Below are 20,766 nucleotides of genomic sequence, written 5' to 3' on the forward strand. Positions count from 1 at the left end.
TTATAATGCAATATCTCTATTTACTCTAATTATTGTACAAAATGTGAAATAAATTAAGTCCGTAATAGTCATTCGTTCCAGTCACTGAAATTCAGTTTAAGCCACAGGGTTTGTCAAGAAGGTAGCAACTGAGCGACGAGCCTGAAAAAAGAAGTTCAAACTGAAAAAAGAAGTTCAAACTGAAAAAAGAAGTTCAAACTGAAAAAAGAAGTTCAAATTGAAAAAAAGAAGTTCGAACTGAAAAAAGAAGTTCAAACTGAAAAAAGAAATTCAAACGGAAAAAAAAGAATTTCAAACTGAAAAACCACGAGTAACTTAACATAAAAAGGCAAAGCAAACGTAGCGTATATATTGTATTTATTACTCAGCTAATTTACAAATAGTCACCCGAAATTACAGAAATTAATTGTAAAATAATTTAGGAAAATAAGTCTAAGACATATAGAGTTTACAAAATAAAAACAGTTAGTGGGATGTTCCGTAAAACTATATTACTAAAGTATTCTAAGTACAAGTAAAAAGAAAAGCAGAAATAAAAACAACTCGAAACTACTAACAATATGGGTGTAAATAGAACAAAAACAAAACAAGAAAAAAAGCCCAACAATAATCGGGGAAATTATAATCAAGATTTATAAATTGCCATAATACAGAATTAGCCAAAGTAGCCAAAATAAAAAGAAAATCCAATAACAATTCAGGTACTTCGTGTAAATAGAGAATATACATTCAAGTTTGACTGTTCTGGCTAATTCATATATTGGATTTTGCTTAGTTTTGGCTAATTATTGTATTCAACAGAAGTAATTCTTATGCCCATTGAATATTGTTTTATTTTGATGATTTTCTACGAGCGGTATCAGTCAATGAAAACTTGTGGGAGGGAGGAAGTACTTTTAAATACCTTGGGGTGACTTTGTCGTTTTTTCAACGGCAACACCATAGAAAGACATTTTTCCAACAATGAAAATATGACCCGCCCCCTCATCCTCCACCCACATTTTTTGTTAAATGTAAGGGGACTTAAAATCTAGAGAAAACAGCCCTTCGCACACTCCTCCCTACGATAATTTTTGAAGATTGGTTTTAATTTTCCTTTATACATTTGGCTGTTATCTCTTCTTAATTTATTCTCTTTTAGAGAATAGCCTGATTTTATTCATTTTCACTGATGATGAATATGGCTGGATCTACTGGCAAAATAATTGCTACTGTTTTTTTTCTACTACCTTCACTAGTTTTAGAAGGCTTTTTTAAAGCTTAGAGTTTTTATTCTTTTACTCTAATGAAATTTTTTCAGAAATAAGTTTATTATTAGTTTTTATAAAATTCATTACTGTACTTATTGATTAGTATGATGTAGGTTTATTATCATTTTTGAAATAAAGATATTTGTGTTACTGACACGTCACCGTAACCCAAAAGAAAGAAAAAAAAGCAAAAAATCCGCTTAGATTTAGTTTATTTTATGTCGGACTTTGATCAGAGTTCAAAAATTATAGTAGCCCACCAGGAATCTGCTGAAAGTATTTTTCCTTTCTTAAAGTGCTTCTAATTAACTATCAAGTATTTAGAGTTATAGTATACAAGCAAGGATCATATAATAAAATGGAAGACATATACACCTATTGTGTTATTCTGATAAAGTACGTCTTTTAGTTTCGATCCAATGCAGAGCAAAAATAATAAGAAAGATGAAAACACGAATAAAACTAATATTCCTTTTAAATTTTATAATAAAACTAGTTATTTTGACGGATATTGCTAGAAGGCGTTGTATTTTTCGTTTGGAACAATCGAAATTCAAAACCAGTTTTTATGTATTTAATTTCAATTTTTGATCAGCAGAATCTTTAAATCTCTTGTCAAAATAATTGACGTAAACAATAATTTAAGAATTCACTAAGAACCTACCCTCTGTCCTTGCTCAATGGTAGCAATCATAACATCAAAGGCCTTTTTCCAAGCTGATTCAGCCAGTGGAGTAAATTCGTCACCAAGATCGGCTTTCATAAGTGGAATAAAATGCTCAGCGAAATCCTATTAAGAATAAATGAACTATTCAATGTATACATTGTCGAATTAAGGAGCAAAAGAGGTGTTAAAATCAATGTAAATCATCTATTTATTTCTACTGAATCAACTGATTAATTCAATCTAGCGAAAATTAAAACTGAATAAAATTAAATGATCATCAAAATAGATCAATGATCAAGTTGGTTAATTTTAATTGATAATCATACAATCAAGTGTATTAACAAAGACTAATTTACTGAATCATTGTTTTTGTCTACGATAGTTTTTTTTGGCTGACTGCTTAAACTCAGCCATTCATGCTTTTACCATAAATGTTAGTCAATACAAAACTATTATTTAAATTAGCCAGCAAAAAACAACAAGTTTCTAAATTATGGCGAAAACATAGAAATGGTCAAATTAATGATTTGAATTAATCGCTCAAAAATTCAGGATCTGAAGGCAGTTGCGTCAATCCATAAAAATTTAGGAAGAGAGGCTAAATCTGTCTTCAACGACAGAAAATTGGCTGAAATCGTCTTTTTTGTAATTTTTTTTTTGTAATAATACCAAAAAAGACATTTTTACTTAACATAAAGAAAAAAAGTATGTAAAAAACTTATAGAAGAGGGAAAAATACTTGGCCTCAATTCACAAAAAATTATGGAGGGGGGTTGAAATGTGTTTTTCAGAATCCGACGACTTGCTAAAATAATCGTTCTTTTCAGTTTTTTCAATAAAATACCAAGAAATTATTTAAAATCCTTTTAAAATATTTTTTTAATTTAAGACACCCTAAACAAAGGTAATTTTCAAAATCGAGGGTGAGGCGAAAAATCTCGGTGGTATAAGTTTCACTATCCCCCTCAAATTATGTTACTGTTTCACAGATCATGGAGAAAACTTGGTCTTAAAAGCGATGCATGATATGAAAAGTATGTACTCTAGAATAATAAGAATTATATTCAAACAGATTTATTACGGTTTGGATCTTCGATGCTCTAACATCGAAATATGGGGCTTAATTACTCCAATCGTCACTGGCAGTGCATAGTGACTAGCGACTTGATTATAAGCTAGGTTTATAAGAAAATAGGATAACTGATGAAATTAGCTTTTAAAATAGTTAATATTTAAAATAGCTCAAATTATTTAAAATAGTTAATTTCAATATTATTTCAAAAATTATTTTCCGATGTGCATGAAGCATTCCAAGCCGTTAAGAATCTATACAGATTGCGAATTTTAGTTGGTAAACCTACCGATAGCAATTCTACTCTGTTTATCTTTCCCTTTACTATAAGTTGTCAGAAAAGACATGTCTGAAGGAGTCTAAGGTATGCTAAAAAAAGGAATTAAGCCATTAAGTTCTAGATGGCGTTATTGATCTTTGTTTTTGACACTAGCATATTTTCAAAATTTTACATACTCTACTCTTACTCTACATGCTCTACTTTTGCATACAATTTTAAATACATAATCTAACAACATAACTATACTTATTTACCTTGTCCTGTTCTCTAAGGTCTCAGAAAAGACAAGGCTGCCGGAGTTTAGGGTAGGCTAAAAAAGGAGCAAAACCATTAAGTTCTAGAATGCGTTATTCCTCTTTGTTTTCGACAATAGCATAATCTAAAAAGATTATGTATTCTAAGCTTACTCTATATGTTCTACTTTTGCATACAATTTTACATAAATACTCTACAATTTTTCATACAACATAACACTACTCTATTTGCCTTCCTCTATTCTATAAGTTGTCACAAAAGACAAAGCTGCCACAGTTTAGGGTAGACTAGAAAGGAGCAAAACCATCAAATTCCAGATGGCGCTATTGATCTTTGTTTCCGGCACTAGCACAATTTCAAAATTTTACATACTCTACTCTTACTCTACATACTCTACTTTGCATACAATTTTACATAAATACTCTAAAATTTTACAAACAACATAACTCCACTCTGTTTACCTTCCCCTGTACTATAAAGCTACAGAAAAGACAAGGCTGTCGGAGTTTAGGGTGAGATAAAAAAGGAGCAAAACATTCAAAATCTAGAAGGCGTTATCGATCTTCGTTTTCGACTTTAAAAAAATCTCAAAATTTTAAAACTTAGCCGTAATCTCTGGTTTCTCCAAAAATATTATACCTTCCAGGCTTAGATACAAAACTTTATAACTAATGAATTTATTTCTATGGCAAGTGTTCATTAAAATTACTGAATATTAAGCTGGAGGACATAATTAAGGATGGTAATGTCTGACGGCTCTCAAAATTTAAGCTAAGAATAAGAAAATTGTATGGTATCCATTCCTGTCAATCTGTAAATACTTAATAACTTTTTATCTATGTTAAATTTGTTAACTTGGAAATTCGGCGTAATCTTTGGCTGGCAGGAACAACATCACACCAACCGAATTTTAAATATACTTAATTTCAAGAAACAATGAAAGATTAGAAAATGTACACTAAATAAAATAAAAGCCTTACTTTTTTATCTTACATTTCAATTGGAACAAAAACATACCTTGAAGTGTACCCTATTAACTTTACGAGGTACATGATCTTTGCCAAGTTGAGCGAGCGACTGTCCAAGCTCAATGGAATTCTGGAGGCTTCCAACCAGAGTATCAAGTTGAGCCATAACATTCCTGGCGTGAGTATTTAGTTCAGGAGATCCTTCAAGGCCAGTGATTTCATATTGAGCAAGATTGCTGAATAGTGGCTGGTAACCGTGGTCAGTGAACAGCCTAAAAGAAGTGAAAAACTGTTTTAGGGTAAATCGTCACCTATTAAACACGACCACGCCGTTTTACCACAAGTGCTACTACTTCGGAATGTGTGCAAAATTTGATTTATGATTTTATTCCCAAAAATGACGCATGTTTGAGAGAAGGGAAGGTGATTTTGGCAAGGGGGCAAGGGGCTAAATTATTTTTCAGATACCTTTAAACTAAACAATTTTTTTTTGCCAATGTCAAAAGTGAAAAGTGTAACAGCAAGTAGTGTATACTGCAAGTTCTCGTAATGAGGGCTAAGGAAATCGGCATTCTATCCCTTTTGATTCACTTGCTAAATATGTTGGAATAAAAATTAAAAAGGACACTATTAGAAATTTGCCTTTTTCCATATGACCTAGAACAAAAGCAGACAGAGAAAAAAAAAGTGCAAGGAGCTACCTGAAAATTTTGCTGTTTGCAGTTTCTTATAGATTAATATGTCAATGGTTGTACTGCAGAAAAAAAAAATGAAATTACAAATAAAAAAATATTTTTTTTAAACAATTGATTTATAAATTTAAATTTAAAAAATGACAAATAAAAACTTTCACTTACTGTTTGAAAACCATCGCTCCTTTTCCCATCAGGTCAGGCTTGGCAAGAGCCCATGTTCTCTGAACGGCTTGGATGTCATCAGCAGAGAAAGCATTCTGTGGATTTACCTCCTTAAGGCCGATCAGACCTTGGTCAATTATACCAATGATACGGTCGAGTCCCTTCCTCCAGGCTGCAACGGCATCAGGTCTTAATTGGGCTTTGAGCTCATGCTGCATAACTGGAATCAGAGCGTCTGAGAAGGCCTAGAATTAACAAGTTTTATTTGTTTTTAAATTCGTTTTTTAAAGGAAGAAATAGTACTACGGTAAATGGCAGCGGTAACAGAGTGCCACAATTTTGGGAATTCTGATCTAGTTATAACAGTATTTGGTTACAAAATAGGTAATAAGCTAGGGACCCCCAGTCATATTGATCACATTACTGTAATTCCAATACTGGAAGGATTATGTATATAGATATATAATAGAATTATAAAATATAATTCTTAGAATTCTAAGATATAATGCTAAGATGTATAGGAATTCTGTTATTGATGTTAAAAGTAAAAATCACCATTCGATTGTATCTTAAAGTTAGTTCAAAGGTGAGATTCAGAAAGGGTAGTTATCTTCTCGATTGTTGCAATGTCATTGCACTCAAGGATAATAATTCAAAAGGAACTTTCAAAGTACAGTTGGATATGATACCGGAGAATCATGCAAAGTAGGCGATAGATGTATCAATTAAAAAAATAGTTTGGTAAGTAGTACAAGATGTCTTAGAGAAGAAACTTATGAATGCAGCTAAGAATATTAGTGAAAACGCTATAAGCTTGGTAGAAGACAGCAGGACCCGTGCAAGATGTTTCTTAGGGATAGACCTTACGGAATAAGAGGAACGCAAGGGAAAGAGAGAAGCCATTAGAGTATAATGTAAGGAAACGTTACATGGAAGCCACGGAAAAATTGTCGAGGACCTGGATGAAGCAGCCAGATGGCTCAGTATTAAAATATTGTGTTAAGAAATTAAGAGAAAATAGCTAGTCTGGATATTTTTATTTTAAAAACAGGAAGTTGGCTTCATTTAGTGATAAATCAATTGATTAGAAGAGACTGGTAAAGCATTTTAAGGATTTGTTAAACTTTGATAAAACTGTAGAATACAACGTAGCAATAAAAAAATATGTCTGACAATTAGAAAATAAAGGAAGATTTATATTGCAAGTATAAGTTAGTGACAGCATTGAAAGAATCGAAATAGAATAAAACCTTGGGTGCTGATTACCTTGTAATGAATTTTTTGAATATGGAGTTTTGAAGTTAGGGGCATATAATCCAATAATCCAACTTTTTTTTCAATTTACAGCAATTTATTTGAAAGTGTTTTTCTATTTGTTGTACGGTTCGGTTTGTACAAGGGATGCATTCTAAACTAGCCAATCACAAAACAGCCAATCACTAAACTAGCCAATAAAAAAAAACAAAATCACACGGATGATTTGGGTATCATAGACAAATATGTCATCGAACGAATGAAATTTTGGAGGTTCTGAGAGCCCAAGGATCAAAAATAGGTCTGGTAGTAATGTAAAGTGAAAAATCTCCCCTAGACTCTGATTAACTCTGATTACACGGATGACTCGAGTGTCCTAGAAAAATATGTTGTCAAACAACTGAAATTTCGGAGGTTTTAAGAGGCAAGTGTTCAAGAATAGGTCTGGTAGTAATGTTAAGAAGACTCAAGTCACTTGGAGTAGGAATAGAGGAGTTCGAACAATTGATGTTAATTAACGAGAAAACTCATCAAATGGATAGCTTCACTTACATGGACAGCAGTGATGGTCAATATGGTGGTTGCGGTGAAGATATGTTGTATAGAATAGCCGACACGAAGGATGTTTTTCCCACAGATCAGAAAGTTTTTGAACAATATGAAAATAGGTCCTTCAATTAAAATTAAAAAATGGGAAGCCATGGTAATGAAAGTTGTTAAGTATGGTTCTGGAATCAGTGCACTTTGAAAGACTGAGGAAGATTTTTATAAATGGGAAATTTTGGGAGAGTAGGAATAACTGAAAAATTAAACTAAATGGAATTTGATCCCACTCCCTAGAGCTATGTGAAAGAAAACTTATAATGAATACTATACATGTAATTGACTCCTTACCAAAGTCCTCATTATTTAGATTCCATGTGATGGCAAAATAATATTTTTTGGGAATCGCAATGTGAAATATGGAGAAAAAATTAGAGACATTTACATTGAATGTTCAGGACCTTTAATTGGAATACAATTTAAAAAGTTGGCAAGTATGCGCTTGGCAAAATATGAATGAAATTATTTAATGTGAATATTAATAAAGTAAGAATAAAATCTTGGGATGTTTTTTTTCGTGAGTGTAAGCTACAAAAGTCAATTCCTACCTGGAAATGGCGTCGCTCAACATTTCTAGCAATATGATCAGTACCAACGTTCCTCAAGTAGGCCATCAAGGTCTTTGGTTTGCCCAGTATTTGAATAACGTGGTCAAATGCCCTCATGACCTTAATTATGTGTGTGCCAAAGGCAGGGTTGTCATCCAACTTGGTAAGTGGAGTATCTCCAAAGCCAGTACGGGTGAAGAGGATTTGATAATCTGGGTGCTTGGTAAATACCCTGCAATAATACATTTTATTTATGTTTTTTTTCATAATATTCTTATGTAACCGACCGTACAGAAACCATAAGAATTAAAGCTAGAGGCTTGACTTTCAAGCGAGATTGGAAGCGATCTGAGGTATTAAGCGAGAGTGATTTAATGTCAAAACATGTCAAATTAGGGGTATAATTTTATGGAAGTGGGTCCTTTCAAATCGACGTAGGGGGATCCTCTTCTCCCTGTTTTGTGCAAGCACAATCAAATTTTCTTAATAAAGGCTCCATTACCTAAGGGCTTGTTCTTAACCTTGAAAGATCACTTACTTGTATTTATTATGGCACTTGGTATTTACCGAGTGACCTATAGCAATCACAATTTCTATCCGTCGGTCTGTCTATCTATCTGTTGGTCCCGCTTTTGCTAGCTTGGGCACTTCCAGATAATCTAGGAAGATGAAAGTTGGCAAGCGTATCAGGGACCAGATCAGATTAATTTAGAAAGTCACTTCTCGATTTGACCATCTGGGAGGGGGCAGGCGAATGAGATAGATTAGTAGAGTTTTATTTGCCGATAAAACAAAAGATTGTTGTTCTTAAGTATGGCTTGCTAGTCTAGTGGTAGGATTCTCGCTTAGGGTGTGAGAGGTCTTGGATTCGAATCCCAGATTACCCAATTTTTACATGAAGAAGATACAAAACCAGATACGTGATCGATATAGCGATCGCTGAAAGTTGGTAGGCTTAGCAGGGAATTGACCAGAATAAAACAGAAATAGTCGCTTCGGGGGGAGAGGGGAGTAGAAGGATGGTTAATTCGGAAAAAATTAGAAAAAACGAGGTATTTTTAACTTGAGAACTAGTGATCGGATCTTAATGAAATTTGATATTTAGAATGACCTTGTGTCTGAGAGCATTTATTTCGAATCCCTACCCGATCCGGAGACATTGGGGGGAGTGTGAAGAGGAAACCAGAAATCTTGGAAAACGCTTAGAGTGTAGAGATCGGGATGAAACTTGGTGGGAAGAACAAGCACAAGTCTTAGATACGTGATTTACATAATCGGACCGGAACCGCTCTCTTTGGGGGAGTTTTGGGGGATTTCTAGTGCTTTGGCATTGGACGATAAAAATTGGTAGGCGTGTCGGGGACCTGCACAAATTGACTTGATAACAGTCTTTTCTCCGATTTGACCGTCTGGGGGGGATGGAGGGAGGGGAAATCGTGAAAATTGAGGTATGTTTATCTCACGAATGGGGGATGGGATCTTAATATAATGTATAGAATGATGTCATGTCTCAGGTGCTCCATTTTCAATTCGGATTGGATCCGGGGACGTTGGGGGTGGAGGGGGAAACGGAAATCTTTGAAACCGGAAATCTTGGAAAACACTTAGAGTGAAGAGATCGGGATGAAACTTAATGGGAAGAATGAGAACAAGTTCTAGATACGTAATTGACATAACAGGACCTGATCCGATCTTTTTGGAGAGCTGGGGGGGATTTCTAGTGCTTTCACGAGTTCGAGAATAAGCACAAGTTCTAGATACGTGATTGACATAACCGGACCAGATCCGATTTCATTGGGGGAGTTGGGGGGATTTCTAGTGCTTTCGCGAGTTAGAGAATAGGCACAAGTTCTAGATGCCTGATTGACATAACCGGACCGGATCCGATCTCTCGTCACAAGTGCCTTATGATCTCTTAGCTTTTGTTTTTTATTAGTAAATATTAAATAGTAGACATTTTTAACTATTATGGACAATTTTTCCCATTTCAAGAAAAGCAGTCTAAACTTGGAATACGACTGTGAACGGTCTCAATCCATATGAGCTTTGCTTTCGAGAATACCTCATTACGTTATACTTATAATTTATATGCTACCTTTACTAATTTGTGTACTTCCTCCAGCCCTAATAAAAACACACATTGTAAGTTTTGAATAATGTTAAGTTTTCAGATACTTCATCAAGAACTGGATTATAATAGTCCATGATTTGTCCGTTAATGCCGCAAATAAATACTTCCACAATTTCAAGTTGTATTTGAAATTAATGAATATTTCTGTGGTAAGCTCAATATGACTAAACTATTTTATATTTTAACATAAAAACTTGTTTAGGGACATTTAAAAAATATTTCTACAGATAGCAGAAGCTAGAGTTCATTTATTTTTGTTTGATTATTCTCTGAAGTACTTGTCAATATTAAAAGTCACCACAAGAAATCCGACGAAAAAAATAATTATAACAATAAAAAATAGCTTAAAAAGAAAAAAAAAAATCAAATCAGCCGCTATTAAAACTGGCAACGATGCAGAGTGCCATAAAAAGCTTTCGCACCTAATCATCGAGATTATTGGGGTAGAATCTAGTTTAAGCCCAAAGCTCCTTGTATTACAAAGGAATTGGAGATTTTCCTTAAATGGAGAGAGGAAAACGTGGTGAAGTTTGAAATTGAGACATTAAGACATGAAGGGTGACAGATTGCCAAGGTGACAGATTAACCAAATTGTGCTTGTCTGGCAATCATCTAGAACCAAAGCAAGTCAACGCCAAATGAGGTGGGAGGATGTTGTAAAGAGAGATATAAGGAAAACAGGAATTTTTTAAGTTGGGAGGCTTTAAATAGCTAGGGATGGAGGGTGAGTATGCGAAGCTGTGTGTGGCCTAAGGTGGCTTGGTGTTATACTAAGTTACTAGTGGTAATATTTTTAAGTTATTTACTTTGTCTTTCCTGTCTGTTATACACCGGACTGCTAGAAAAAGAATTTATTCTTTGTTAATCCTCGTTAATATTTTCATTACTAGCTCCTAAGGTTTCAATCTATAGTCTATTCAAAAAAGCTTACTTTGTGAAAATTTTTCGGCCAAGACCCAGAAGATCTGGTTTCAAGAGGTCCCAAGATTCCTGTACTAGTGCTTTCTCTGCATCAGTGATGCCAGTGACAGGGTCCTGTTTGTAGCTCTGTTGAAGTCCTTCTTCAATGTACTCCACGATGACATCATAAGCCTTATGCCATGATCTGGAGGCAAAGCTTGAGAACCTCTGACCTAATTCATTCTCGAGGAGACGGACGAGAACTTTTCCGAAGCTCTAAAAAAATAATATTAATATAGAAAATATTGCAAATTCATTGGATAAGCTTGACATCCATTGTGATAAAATTAAACATTATCTGATAAAAATATAAAGCCATTAGGTCTTACGGTCAGAAACAACGTCTAATATCCTTAGGTATTAGGCCCATTGATTGGAGTTAAAGCTTGAGAAACTTTGACAGAAGCTGTTCTTCAGCAGACGGACGAGAGCTTTTCCCGAAATTATAAAAAGATAATATCAACATGGAAAATATTATAAATTCATAAGAATAATCTTGATATTCATCTGGGTTAAAGGCTTTGTTTTGTGTAAATTTTAGAGAAGTATTTTTTTCAAGTTTGTCGGAAATTTCAAAATAGCTTGTAATGATGAGAAACATAAATGGCGAGAAAACTCAAAAATTTATCTTTTTATCCTCATTGAAAGAAAAACGGGATACACTTTTTTCAGACATTTCCTTAGAAAAAAAAATGACTTATTATGTCCTTTCAGTTAGATAATTTGAATGAAATTGAATTAAGATTTCATCAGGATCGCATAGGATAGTATATTTTACGACACTCGGCTGCTATTCCACTGTACTATCATTTCATTTTTGGGGCTAGAATTACATTTCATTAGGAAATTTGTTTATATGCACATGGTTTCAGTTCATGGAAGTATTTATTTCAATTAATATTATTTTAAAAATCAACAGAAAATAACAAGCACAAGCAAACACATTAAACTCATTTCTTAGGGTAAACAAGTAGTTTCAGGGTTGCCATTTTTAGTCAAATAGTGTTTGTATGACTTTAAAAAATTCTCGTGTCCTCATAACTCTATAAATCTTGGAATGTCTGTCAGCCCAAAAGGGGGCTAATTTGAACCTGAAAATATAGCTAACTAGGTTCTAACCAGCTTATTGCTCAGTAACTATGGTAAAATATTTTACCATCCCAGATGGTAAAATAACTTACCACCAGATATTGCACATGGTATACCAGGTAATGGTATATTCACATGACAAATGTACTACAAAAATCAATATTTACCTTGAACATGGGTTTGTTCACTCTTAAGACAATGTGATCTTCACCGAGTTGTCGGGCAAGGAGGGCGAGGTTTGCTGGTTCATCAAGGGTTTGAATGAGTTCATCTAGCTTAGTAGTTACAGAGATGGCATGCTTGCCAACAGCTGGGGTGTCCTCCAGTTTATCAAGGGGAACATCACTGAACTTGGGGAAGACTGCCTGATAAGCTGGGAAGGCTTCGAAAAGGCTGAAAAATTAAATTTTAAACTTTAGCTTTACAGTGAAAAACACCCCGACCCACCCTTCTTCTTCTCTTGTTCCCATTCTGCTCTTTTATATTCATCATTTAAAAGTTACAATTTAAATTAAATGATTATTTAGTCTAATTTAAATTATATAAATAAATTTGATCTTATTATTCCAATATTAAAAAAAGGAATTATTTTACCTCAGCATTTATAATCAATTTTACTAAAAGAATACTGGTTTTTGGAAATGAGCAGCTTAACAACAGCAGCTAGAAGGATAAAACTCAGGACATTTTAACCACGCCTAGTTTACTAGTTTTTACCACTCCAATTCACTATGCAAAATCCTGTAGTCAATTTTAGCAAAGTAAAATTCATCTTGTAAGGGTTCTGCTATTTTTTCTAAGCAAATAGAGTCTAAAACACTCCCAAAGCTTTCAGCATCACTACTGTTTCATTTTGTCTTCAAAGTAACTGTCTATGCTCTGTTTATACAAAAAAGTGATATCTATATTAGGTATATGTACATAAAATATAATATGTATAACATAGTAAATATGCTAAATGTTATACAATGATCTGTTTATGCAAAAAAATTCTACTGCCAGTGGGACTAGCAGCTTAAATTTCTCTTTACCCCCCTCCCTTAGGGTTTAAGTTTGGGGGGGGGGGTACTGTTATACCCGCCCCCAAGCTTACTCTTTTTCACTTCATATACAATTTATTACCACCCTCCGAAATACCCCATTGAATTTGATTCGAGAATTTAAATAAGTAAAATTCAGGATATTTAGCTTACTTTTTGATTATTTTAGAATTAAAAATAATTTCGAAATAAGCGGTATTTGTAGCAAGAATTATATCATCTTTTCTTCGCAACGGTTCTTCAAGTTAATTTGTAATACTAATACTGTACCAAGTGGCTTAGCTAGTATTATTATTTTTTCGATGGCTTAGCTAGTATTATTGTTTTTTCAACTATTTACTTTATTTTCGTTGCGATGTTTATCAACCATTATCTGACGGATATCCAGTCTTATAGTTGATGATAAAGAGTCAAAAAGAAAAAACGATAAAACAATAACTTTAATTAAAAATCTAAAAAGTTTATTTAAATGCTGTAGAATTTTCGGCTTTAATATAACTTTATGTTGTATATAATATAAAAAAATTGAATTGTCAAAAAATCAAAATATCAAGATAATAAATGCGTATCAAGTAGCATTTTTTGAAAATTACTGCCTACTCTTCCATTGATTAATTAGGAGCTTCTCAGTAGCTTCAGATGTGTCATTATAGTTTGAGTTTTTATCATTGTCCTTAATACTGCTCTTTGACAATATAGACAAACAGCAATATCTTGACGTCGACGTTTTTTATGTTTGGAGGCGTTATTGCAGTTTACATTTTCATTAATATCTTTAATGCCATTGATTGGGTAACTGTGCAGACAGCCACCTCTTGAGAGTGACATCGACATCTAGAACCGCTGAAATATTTGATTTAAGAAGTATATTATACATTAAAATTTTAGATTTGCTTGCTTACCTTTTAAAAATGCGCATACCGACTCCCATTAGGTCAGGCTTAACCAAATTCCAAGTTTGCTTAACAACTGCAACTTCTCTAGCTGAAAGACCTGTAAGGAAGACATTTTGAAACCAGATTCAATTTCAAAGTCACCATTACAGCGCTTAAGTATCGTATCCCTATCGATTACAAATCCTCCTGGATATCCCCCCTTACTGGAAGCATGTCCTTTGGCCACTTACCAAGAAAACTGTAAAGATTTAATATTTTTTACACTATAATCTTAACTTTTACTTATGTCACGTATTATTTTTATTATATCCTATTTATTTTGTTTTTTCCAGAAAAGTTATTTTCTTTTGCTATTTGAGCGTAATTGCAACTAGTAAGTTATTTTTTAAAGGCACATAGCCTAACATTCTTAACATCAGACGGTTGATGTGTTTTGTTTGATTTACTAGATGGATGATTAACTAGATAGATAGATGGGCAGAAATTGTTGCTGAAATATATAGTAGAGAATTACATGAATGAAATATTTCTTGATTTAGAGATCCTACTCGGAATAAGCGATCCGAAATCCACTGGCGTCATGATAGACGTAGTGACAGATATTGAGGTAATTCATGATTAATGGTAGGTGCTTAATCACCAAGACAAAGATCCTAATTCCCTAAATCAGGCAGTTACTGCGATGATTCTACTTTCTTAGGCTGAGCCTACTCTTGCAGTTCCTCCTTTGATGCATTCCTAGGTTGAACTTTGTGCTTCTAGTATCCACAGTATTGCTACATTTTTGCAACAATTTTAAGAAAAAAACTAAACATTTTTATGATTTTGTCAAAAAGCGAAAATCCTAACCCCCTCCTTTTTCAAAAGCATTCTTAAAAATAGCTATTTGAAAATACTTCGTTGATATTTGCGTTATAGAGCAGTCATCTCAAAACTGTTATAACGTTTGAAAATATTTTGTCATAAAAAAATAAAAGAAAAGAACTATCCGTTAACAGTTATCGCAAACAAAGGCAATAGTCACACTTTTAAGAATAAGAAGTGAGACATAAGACTTAAAGATTAGTTCTCCCGGACAGTGCAGTGCATAGGAAACAAAAATAGTCTCTGTAAACATCTCACATGTTTGTTACGTTGAGGAAAGAATCCACCTATGGTTGGAGTGACGGCTGCGCACATTGGTGATCATGGTCTTAAGCACATCTGAAAGTATTTTCCGGTTCCCATCTCAGTCGACTCCCACATGGCTGCCAATGCTGCGAGATCCTTGGCTCCTTCTGGTGAAAGACATCTCCACGGTAGTCAACATCTTTGGAATCAGGGCCTAATTTTTGCCGAGACACAAATTGGTTACACCACTTTCCAATGAGAATGAAGGCAAATGGAAGTTTAAACCAGCTCAGCTAACCCAATCGGGAATGTTACCTTTAAAATTGGCAAGATAAACAATTCATTTTATTATTTTTTCAAAGATTTACCAAAAAGAAAAAAAGTTGGCTGAAACACTTTGAACTTACCAGTAATGGGGTTAATCCTTTCGAGCTGCAGAAGACCTTCTTCAATGACACCATGCATCAACTTGAAACCCTTATTCAAAGATTCACGACCAAGAACTGTTAACTGGTTTGGTGCAATGTCTTGAGCAACAGACAAAAAGGCAGTAGCAAAGTTATCGAAGTGAGAACGAGTCATGCCAAGACGGGTGTGGAAAAGACCAAGGTCCTAGACAAATTGAAACAGTCAGACAAGATCATATTTGTTCAGAAGAGATTTAACAGTTCTCTTGTAAAAACAACGTATGTTCCTTACATCCCCTTCCAGAATAAATTGCCATGTTCTTTCTATGTTCCTTACATCCACTTCCAGAATAAATTGCCATGTTCTTTCTATAATGTATTTGGAAGCATTTGTATGCTGCAGTGAAAAGGTACAAATTAGGGATTAAATATAATTGATAAATAACAATAATTAGTGATTGATTTGATTAAAACCTTTCAGAATGCAAGATCAAGCAAATTTGAGAATTTAATTTTTACCTATCAACTAGAAAAATTGCTGGTATTGGGCTCAATCCTCGTACCTCATCCGATATATCTAAGTCTAAGTTTGCTAAAACTTGTCTGGTAAATTATTGCCCCTGCATAGTATGCAACTAAATGGCAAGACCAATGTCTCAATGTATTTTTACGCCCCCGTCCCTTGATTACGAAGAATGCCTTTTTTGTGTCTAAAAAATGGAAAAAAGACCAATTTTCCAACCTTCTCGATATTGATATAAATCCCCCCCAAATTTTGCGAATAAACACCACTGCCAAATATTAATTTAAATCGTGTCTAGTAATTAGTTAACATAAATAAAGATACCTTTAGTTGACGGATAAGATGTTCGCTATCATCAAGAGTACTGATGACGATATCGAAAGCTGAAAGCACTCTGTGAAGATGGGCTTTAAATGGGGCGTTCTCGTTGATATTGTCAACGTTGCCAAACCGTCCAGTGAACAAAAGTTTGTACTCTGGGTGAGCACTGAAAAGTCTGAAAGCAAATATTTGTTTTAATATCGTTTATAGGGTGAGTGTGTATACATTTACATTTTGAGGAGGGGTGGGATTTCTCCAAAATTTGAATATGGTACCAAACATACCCTGTACAAGGTAGCAAAAGAAAACTAATTTCGTAATCTAGTCTTAAATTAAGTTAACTTAAACCAAATTAAAGTTAAAATTAATTAAAGTAAAGTTAAAATGACCTAATCTTTATTAGTCCTTTTAAAACTTTTTATTATTCAATCAAACAAAAATAAACAAGCATTGTTGATAAACTTATGTAATATATTAACTTTTGTGAATTTAATGGTAAAAATCCTCCTTTAGAATATAAGGAATATAACAATAAAATACAACAGTATATATTTTTTATATATTATATTTACAAGTATTTATCTTTTCTCATATTTTATCGCATATTAGTCCTGATGAGAAAGATAAATATGTTTTTTTTTTCCAGGAAAATAATGTTTCCAAAGAGATAGTAATAAAATGAAATAAAGACGTAGTACATTATGATTCACTGCGCTGGATTCGGGATCCCTTGTCTGAGAGGACGCGGGTTCGAATTCCGGTGTACCCAATTCTTCAGTTTGGGACGGGGGTCAGTGGCGTGACTCAGTAAGCTTAGCCAGAGTCAACCCAGCTCTAAATGGGTACCTGGAGAAATCTGGGGAAGGTAAACAGGAAGGGTGTGCGAAAGCACAGGATGGCTGGCCCCCAACCCCCCATTGCACTTCCTGGCTGAAGGGCCAAGAAACGGAGATCAGCACCGCCGGTACAGACTGTAAAGTCTAATGCCGTATCCTTTACCTTTTTTTTTACCTATGAGAAAAAATTGTCAATAAAGGGAAGTACAATGTTTATTCTATACAAGATGCATCAAATATCCCATTCCCAAATTTAAAAGTGAAAAAATCCTTAGACTAGAAGAATCATCAAAACAAAAAATATGCGTCATCCAGAAGAAACTATACGGCTGTTTAACTGGCCTATCGAATCACAAAAAAGAGATGCATAAAAAAGCCTTTAAAACAAGAAATACCAACTATAGTAGCACCACTAACTTAAGTCTTTGATAAGAGTCTTTGACTTAAGTCTTTGAACAATACATTAACTTAAGTCTTAAACAATTAAGACTTAAACTTGAAACTTAAAAACTTAAGTCTTTGAACAATACACTAATGTTTTTTTTAATCATCAAAATTATGTTGGAGAAGACGAATTTAACTCAGGGTAATTTAGAAAAAATTAAGTACATTCTCTAGTTTCAGATTCATTTTTCTGAAACTAGAGAATGTACTTAATTTTTTCTAAATTAACCTGAGTTAAATTCTTCTTCTCCAACATAATTCTGATGATTAAAAAAAACATTTGTGTATTGTTCAAAGACTTAACTTTTTAAGTTTCAACATTCTCTAGTCCGTGCAAATCCATTAATCTCTCCATTTAAAACTTCAAAGTTGGTATATTGAGATATTTTTTTTACTCAAATTAAAAGAATCACTTACACGGAAGGAATGTCGTCATCTAAAAAGAAATTTTATGTTTGTTAACGGTTCTATTAAATTAAAACTAAATTAGTACTTACCGCTTTGATACCAAACAGGTTTTTATAGGTATATCTGTAGCGAAAATTCTTTAGTAAGACATATTGACATCAGTTGGAGGCCAGGATTTAATTGCCCTGATGATTTATTTACTACCCTGTAGATTCTGAAAAATACTTTATTTTGGCATTTTGAAAATTACAATTTTCGGGTATTTTCATTGAAATTAAATTGCCCCTTTATCAAAAGTTGGTATATTGAAAATTTTTTACTCCCATTAAAGGAATCACTTAGACAGAAAAAATCTCGTCATCTCAAAAAAATAGTGTTGATTACCAGTCCTACTAAATCAAAAATAAAATAATTAGATAGTCCTTTGATACTAAGCAGGTGTCTTACAGGTATATGAATAGTGAAAAGTTTTCAGTAGAAAACAGTGACGCCGATTGAGGGCAGGGGGAATTACTCCCTAAGTTTATTTACTGTCGCCTAGATTTTGAAAAATCTTATTTTTGCATTTTGGAAAATACATAATTGGATTTTTCTTTAAAAAAAGAAGAAAAAGAATTGTTCCACTGTATTTTTGAAAAATGGATTTTGCTTCAGCCTCACCTCACTGGCTCACTTCCTCACCCCACTTCACCTTCACCTCACATCAGTTTCGTGAATCACATCTACCGGTAAGACAAAAAATAATACCTTGTGAAAATTTTGACTGCAAGGTCTTGAAGTCCAGTAGAGCGAAGGTTGCTCCAAATATCCTGAATGGACTGTTTTTCCAATGCGGTTAGGGTGTTAGAGTCGACTTGACCAAGTTGGAAGAGTCCTTGCTCGATAACACCAGTGGCGAAGGTCAAAACTTTTTCCAAACCGTTTCTACCGGTATCGCTCAATTCGGACGAAATTTCGGCAATGTATAGCTCAACAAATTGCTGTAAAGTAAACGCGTCATTTTAAATTACAAACTAAAAAGTGACTGTGGTATATTTATTTGTTCATTTCAGATTATTTTAAGGCATATAATTCATTTTACAGCTATGAATTTGTATTAATAAACAACTTCGGTATTACCTGACATATAAAAAAAAAATTTGAGACTGAAAATCAAGAAGATTTTCAGAACTTGTTTTGGAGCTCACAAAACTTTATAAATAATGCATTTAAAAGGGAAATAATTACAGTAATAATAGAGGGGTATAGAAAAAAACTTCAAGTCGGTCAGTATATACTGTTTTCATCCTTTGTTTAGATTAACTTTTGCCAGGTGAAACCTAATGAAGCAGAACTAGATATGATAATTTAATAGTTATTTTTAAAAATAATTATTTACTAGCATGATGATAAAATAAATTTGTAAGATGTTCCCGTTTCTTTATATGAACGATTGAGACGGGCTACTCAAAATTTATTAAGACATTGTTGCATACTTGGGTGTCAAAAATTCAGCATTCAAATTGTTTTTTTCATTTATTAAATCCCTCCGTTCTCTCCCCAATATCTCTTTCTTCCACCCCCTCTCTCCCGCCCTGTCCATCTTTCTCTTTAAATCACTTCTTTTTATTATCAACAATCTTGCATATATTAAACCCCACAGCATTGACATCTCAGGCGTAGCATAACGAAATTTTCGGGAACTAAGGGGGGATTAGAGGCAAATTTTTACTCTTTCCCTCCAACCCTCCTCCTATGTTTGTCTGAAGGCCCGCCGAGCGTTGAACAAACTTTTCAGAATCGAACAAACTTTTTGTGGTCCAGGCACACTCCCCCTCCTATACAAATAGCTTCAGGCCCTCCTCCATAAATTTTTATACGTAATTAAACAATACTGTGAGTAATTTTATCAAGGCTCAAATGCATAAACTTAATTAATTGTGCTTTAAAATATGGTCTATATGAGCTGTAGTTTGTATTGACTACGTGTATATTTAAAGACGAATGCCCCACCATCTGATATTTCTGCCCCTGAAACTAGATATCTGAGTATATAGTTTTTTCAATTATTTAATATCGATTGGGTACTTCAGAATTTTCACTCAATATTCGCATCTTTTAGGCCAAAGTTTAATGTTTTGCACAAAAAAGCAGAAAATGCCACTTTTCTATAGAACAATCTTTTTTATAATTGAAAAAGGTATTAGAGTAATTTTAATTTGGATGAGCCTTTTTATAATTTTCTAGGATCATTGTTTGGGTGCAACCACCTCTGCGAAAACACACAAACAAACACAAATCCGCGATCCTTTTTCTTAGAAAAAAAAATGCAAGATTCGAAATTTTTATAGATAGAAGTTTGAAATGTCTGCAACAGAAATCTTGGATATACTGAATTTGGTGGCGGGATTTTCATCAAGATTACTCACTCAATTGGGGGTGTTTTGACCCTTTTAGAAAAATTGAGCAAACGTTCTCTGGCTGGTAGCTTTCGGTGGGTAACCTCAAACTTAAGGGATGTTGATCATCATCATTTTCAGGATTCATCAGGATTTCCATTATCATTTTGAGAATCATTAGCTAGTCTTTTAATATTTTTCAATAGTTCTTTTAATATTATCAAAAACTCTTTTTTAGAGTTTTCGGCTACCATAAGCCCGAGTTGCTTTATACCTACAGCTCCTTATCACAAACATTTATCTGGTAGGATTCTACAACTGAATGTAATTATAGAATATCTGGACAGATATATTACATTAATATTCGTCATTTTAATAGTTATAAAGAATAAATTAAAAGTGCACCAGCTTTTAGAGAGATATTGAATGTGTTTGTTGCTTCGGGTTGAGTTGGGGGTAGACTTTTTTT

At 33.6% G+C, this 20,766-nt stretch overlaps 1 protein-coding gene across 1 annotated transcript in view; it reads right to left on the reverse strand.

The window, feature by feature from the left end:
• The window catches only part of LOC136028793 (uncharacterized), a 52,293-nt gene continuing 31,527 nt past the window's right edge, over positions 1-20,766 (reverse strand). The window contains 11 exon segments of the mRNA XM_065706697.1: positions 1-141; positions 1,915-2,040; positions 4,542-4,764; positions 5,350-5,594; positions 7,755-7,986; positions 10,817-11,061; positions 12,102-12,327; positions 13,877-13,967; positions 15,388-15,592; positions 16,235-16,406; positions 18,667-18,899. Coding sequence (XP_065562769.1) covers positions 97-141; positions 1,915-2,040; positions 4,542-4,764; positions 5,350-5,594; positions 7,755-7,986; positions 10,817-11,061; positions 12,102-12,327; positions 13,877-13,967; positions 15,388-15,592; positions 16,235-16,406; positions 18,667-18,899 — 2,043 coding nt within the window. The 3' untranslated portion in view covers positions 1-96.

This window comes from Artemia franciscana, chromosome 7 (assembly GCF_032884065.1).
Source record: "Artemia franciscana chromosome 7, ASM3288406v1, whole genome shotgun sequence".
NCBI lineage: Eukaryota > Metazoa > Arthropoda > Branchiopoda > Anostraca > Artemiidae > Artemia > Artemia franciscana.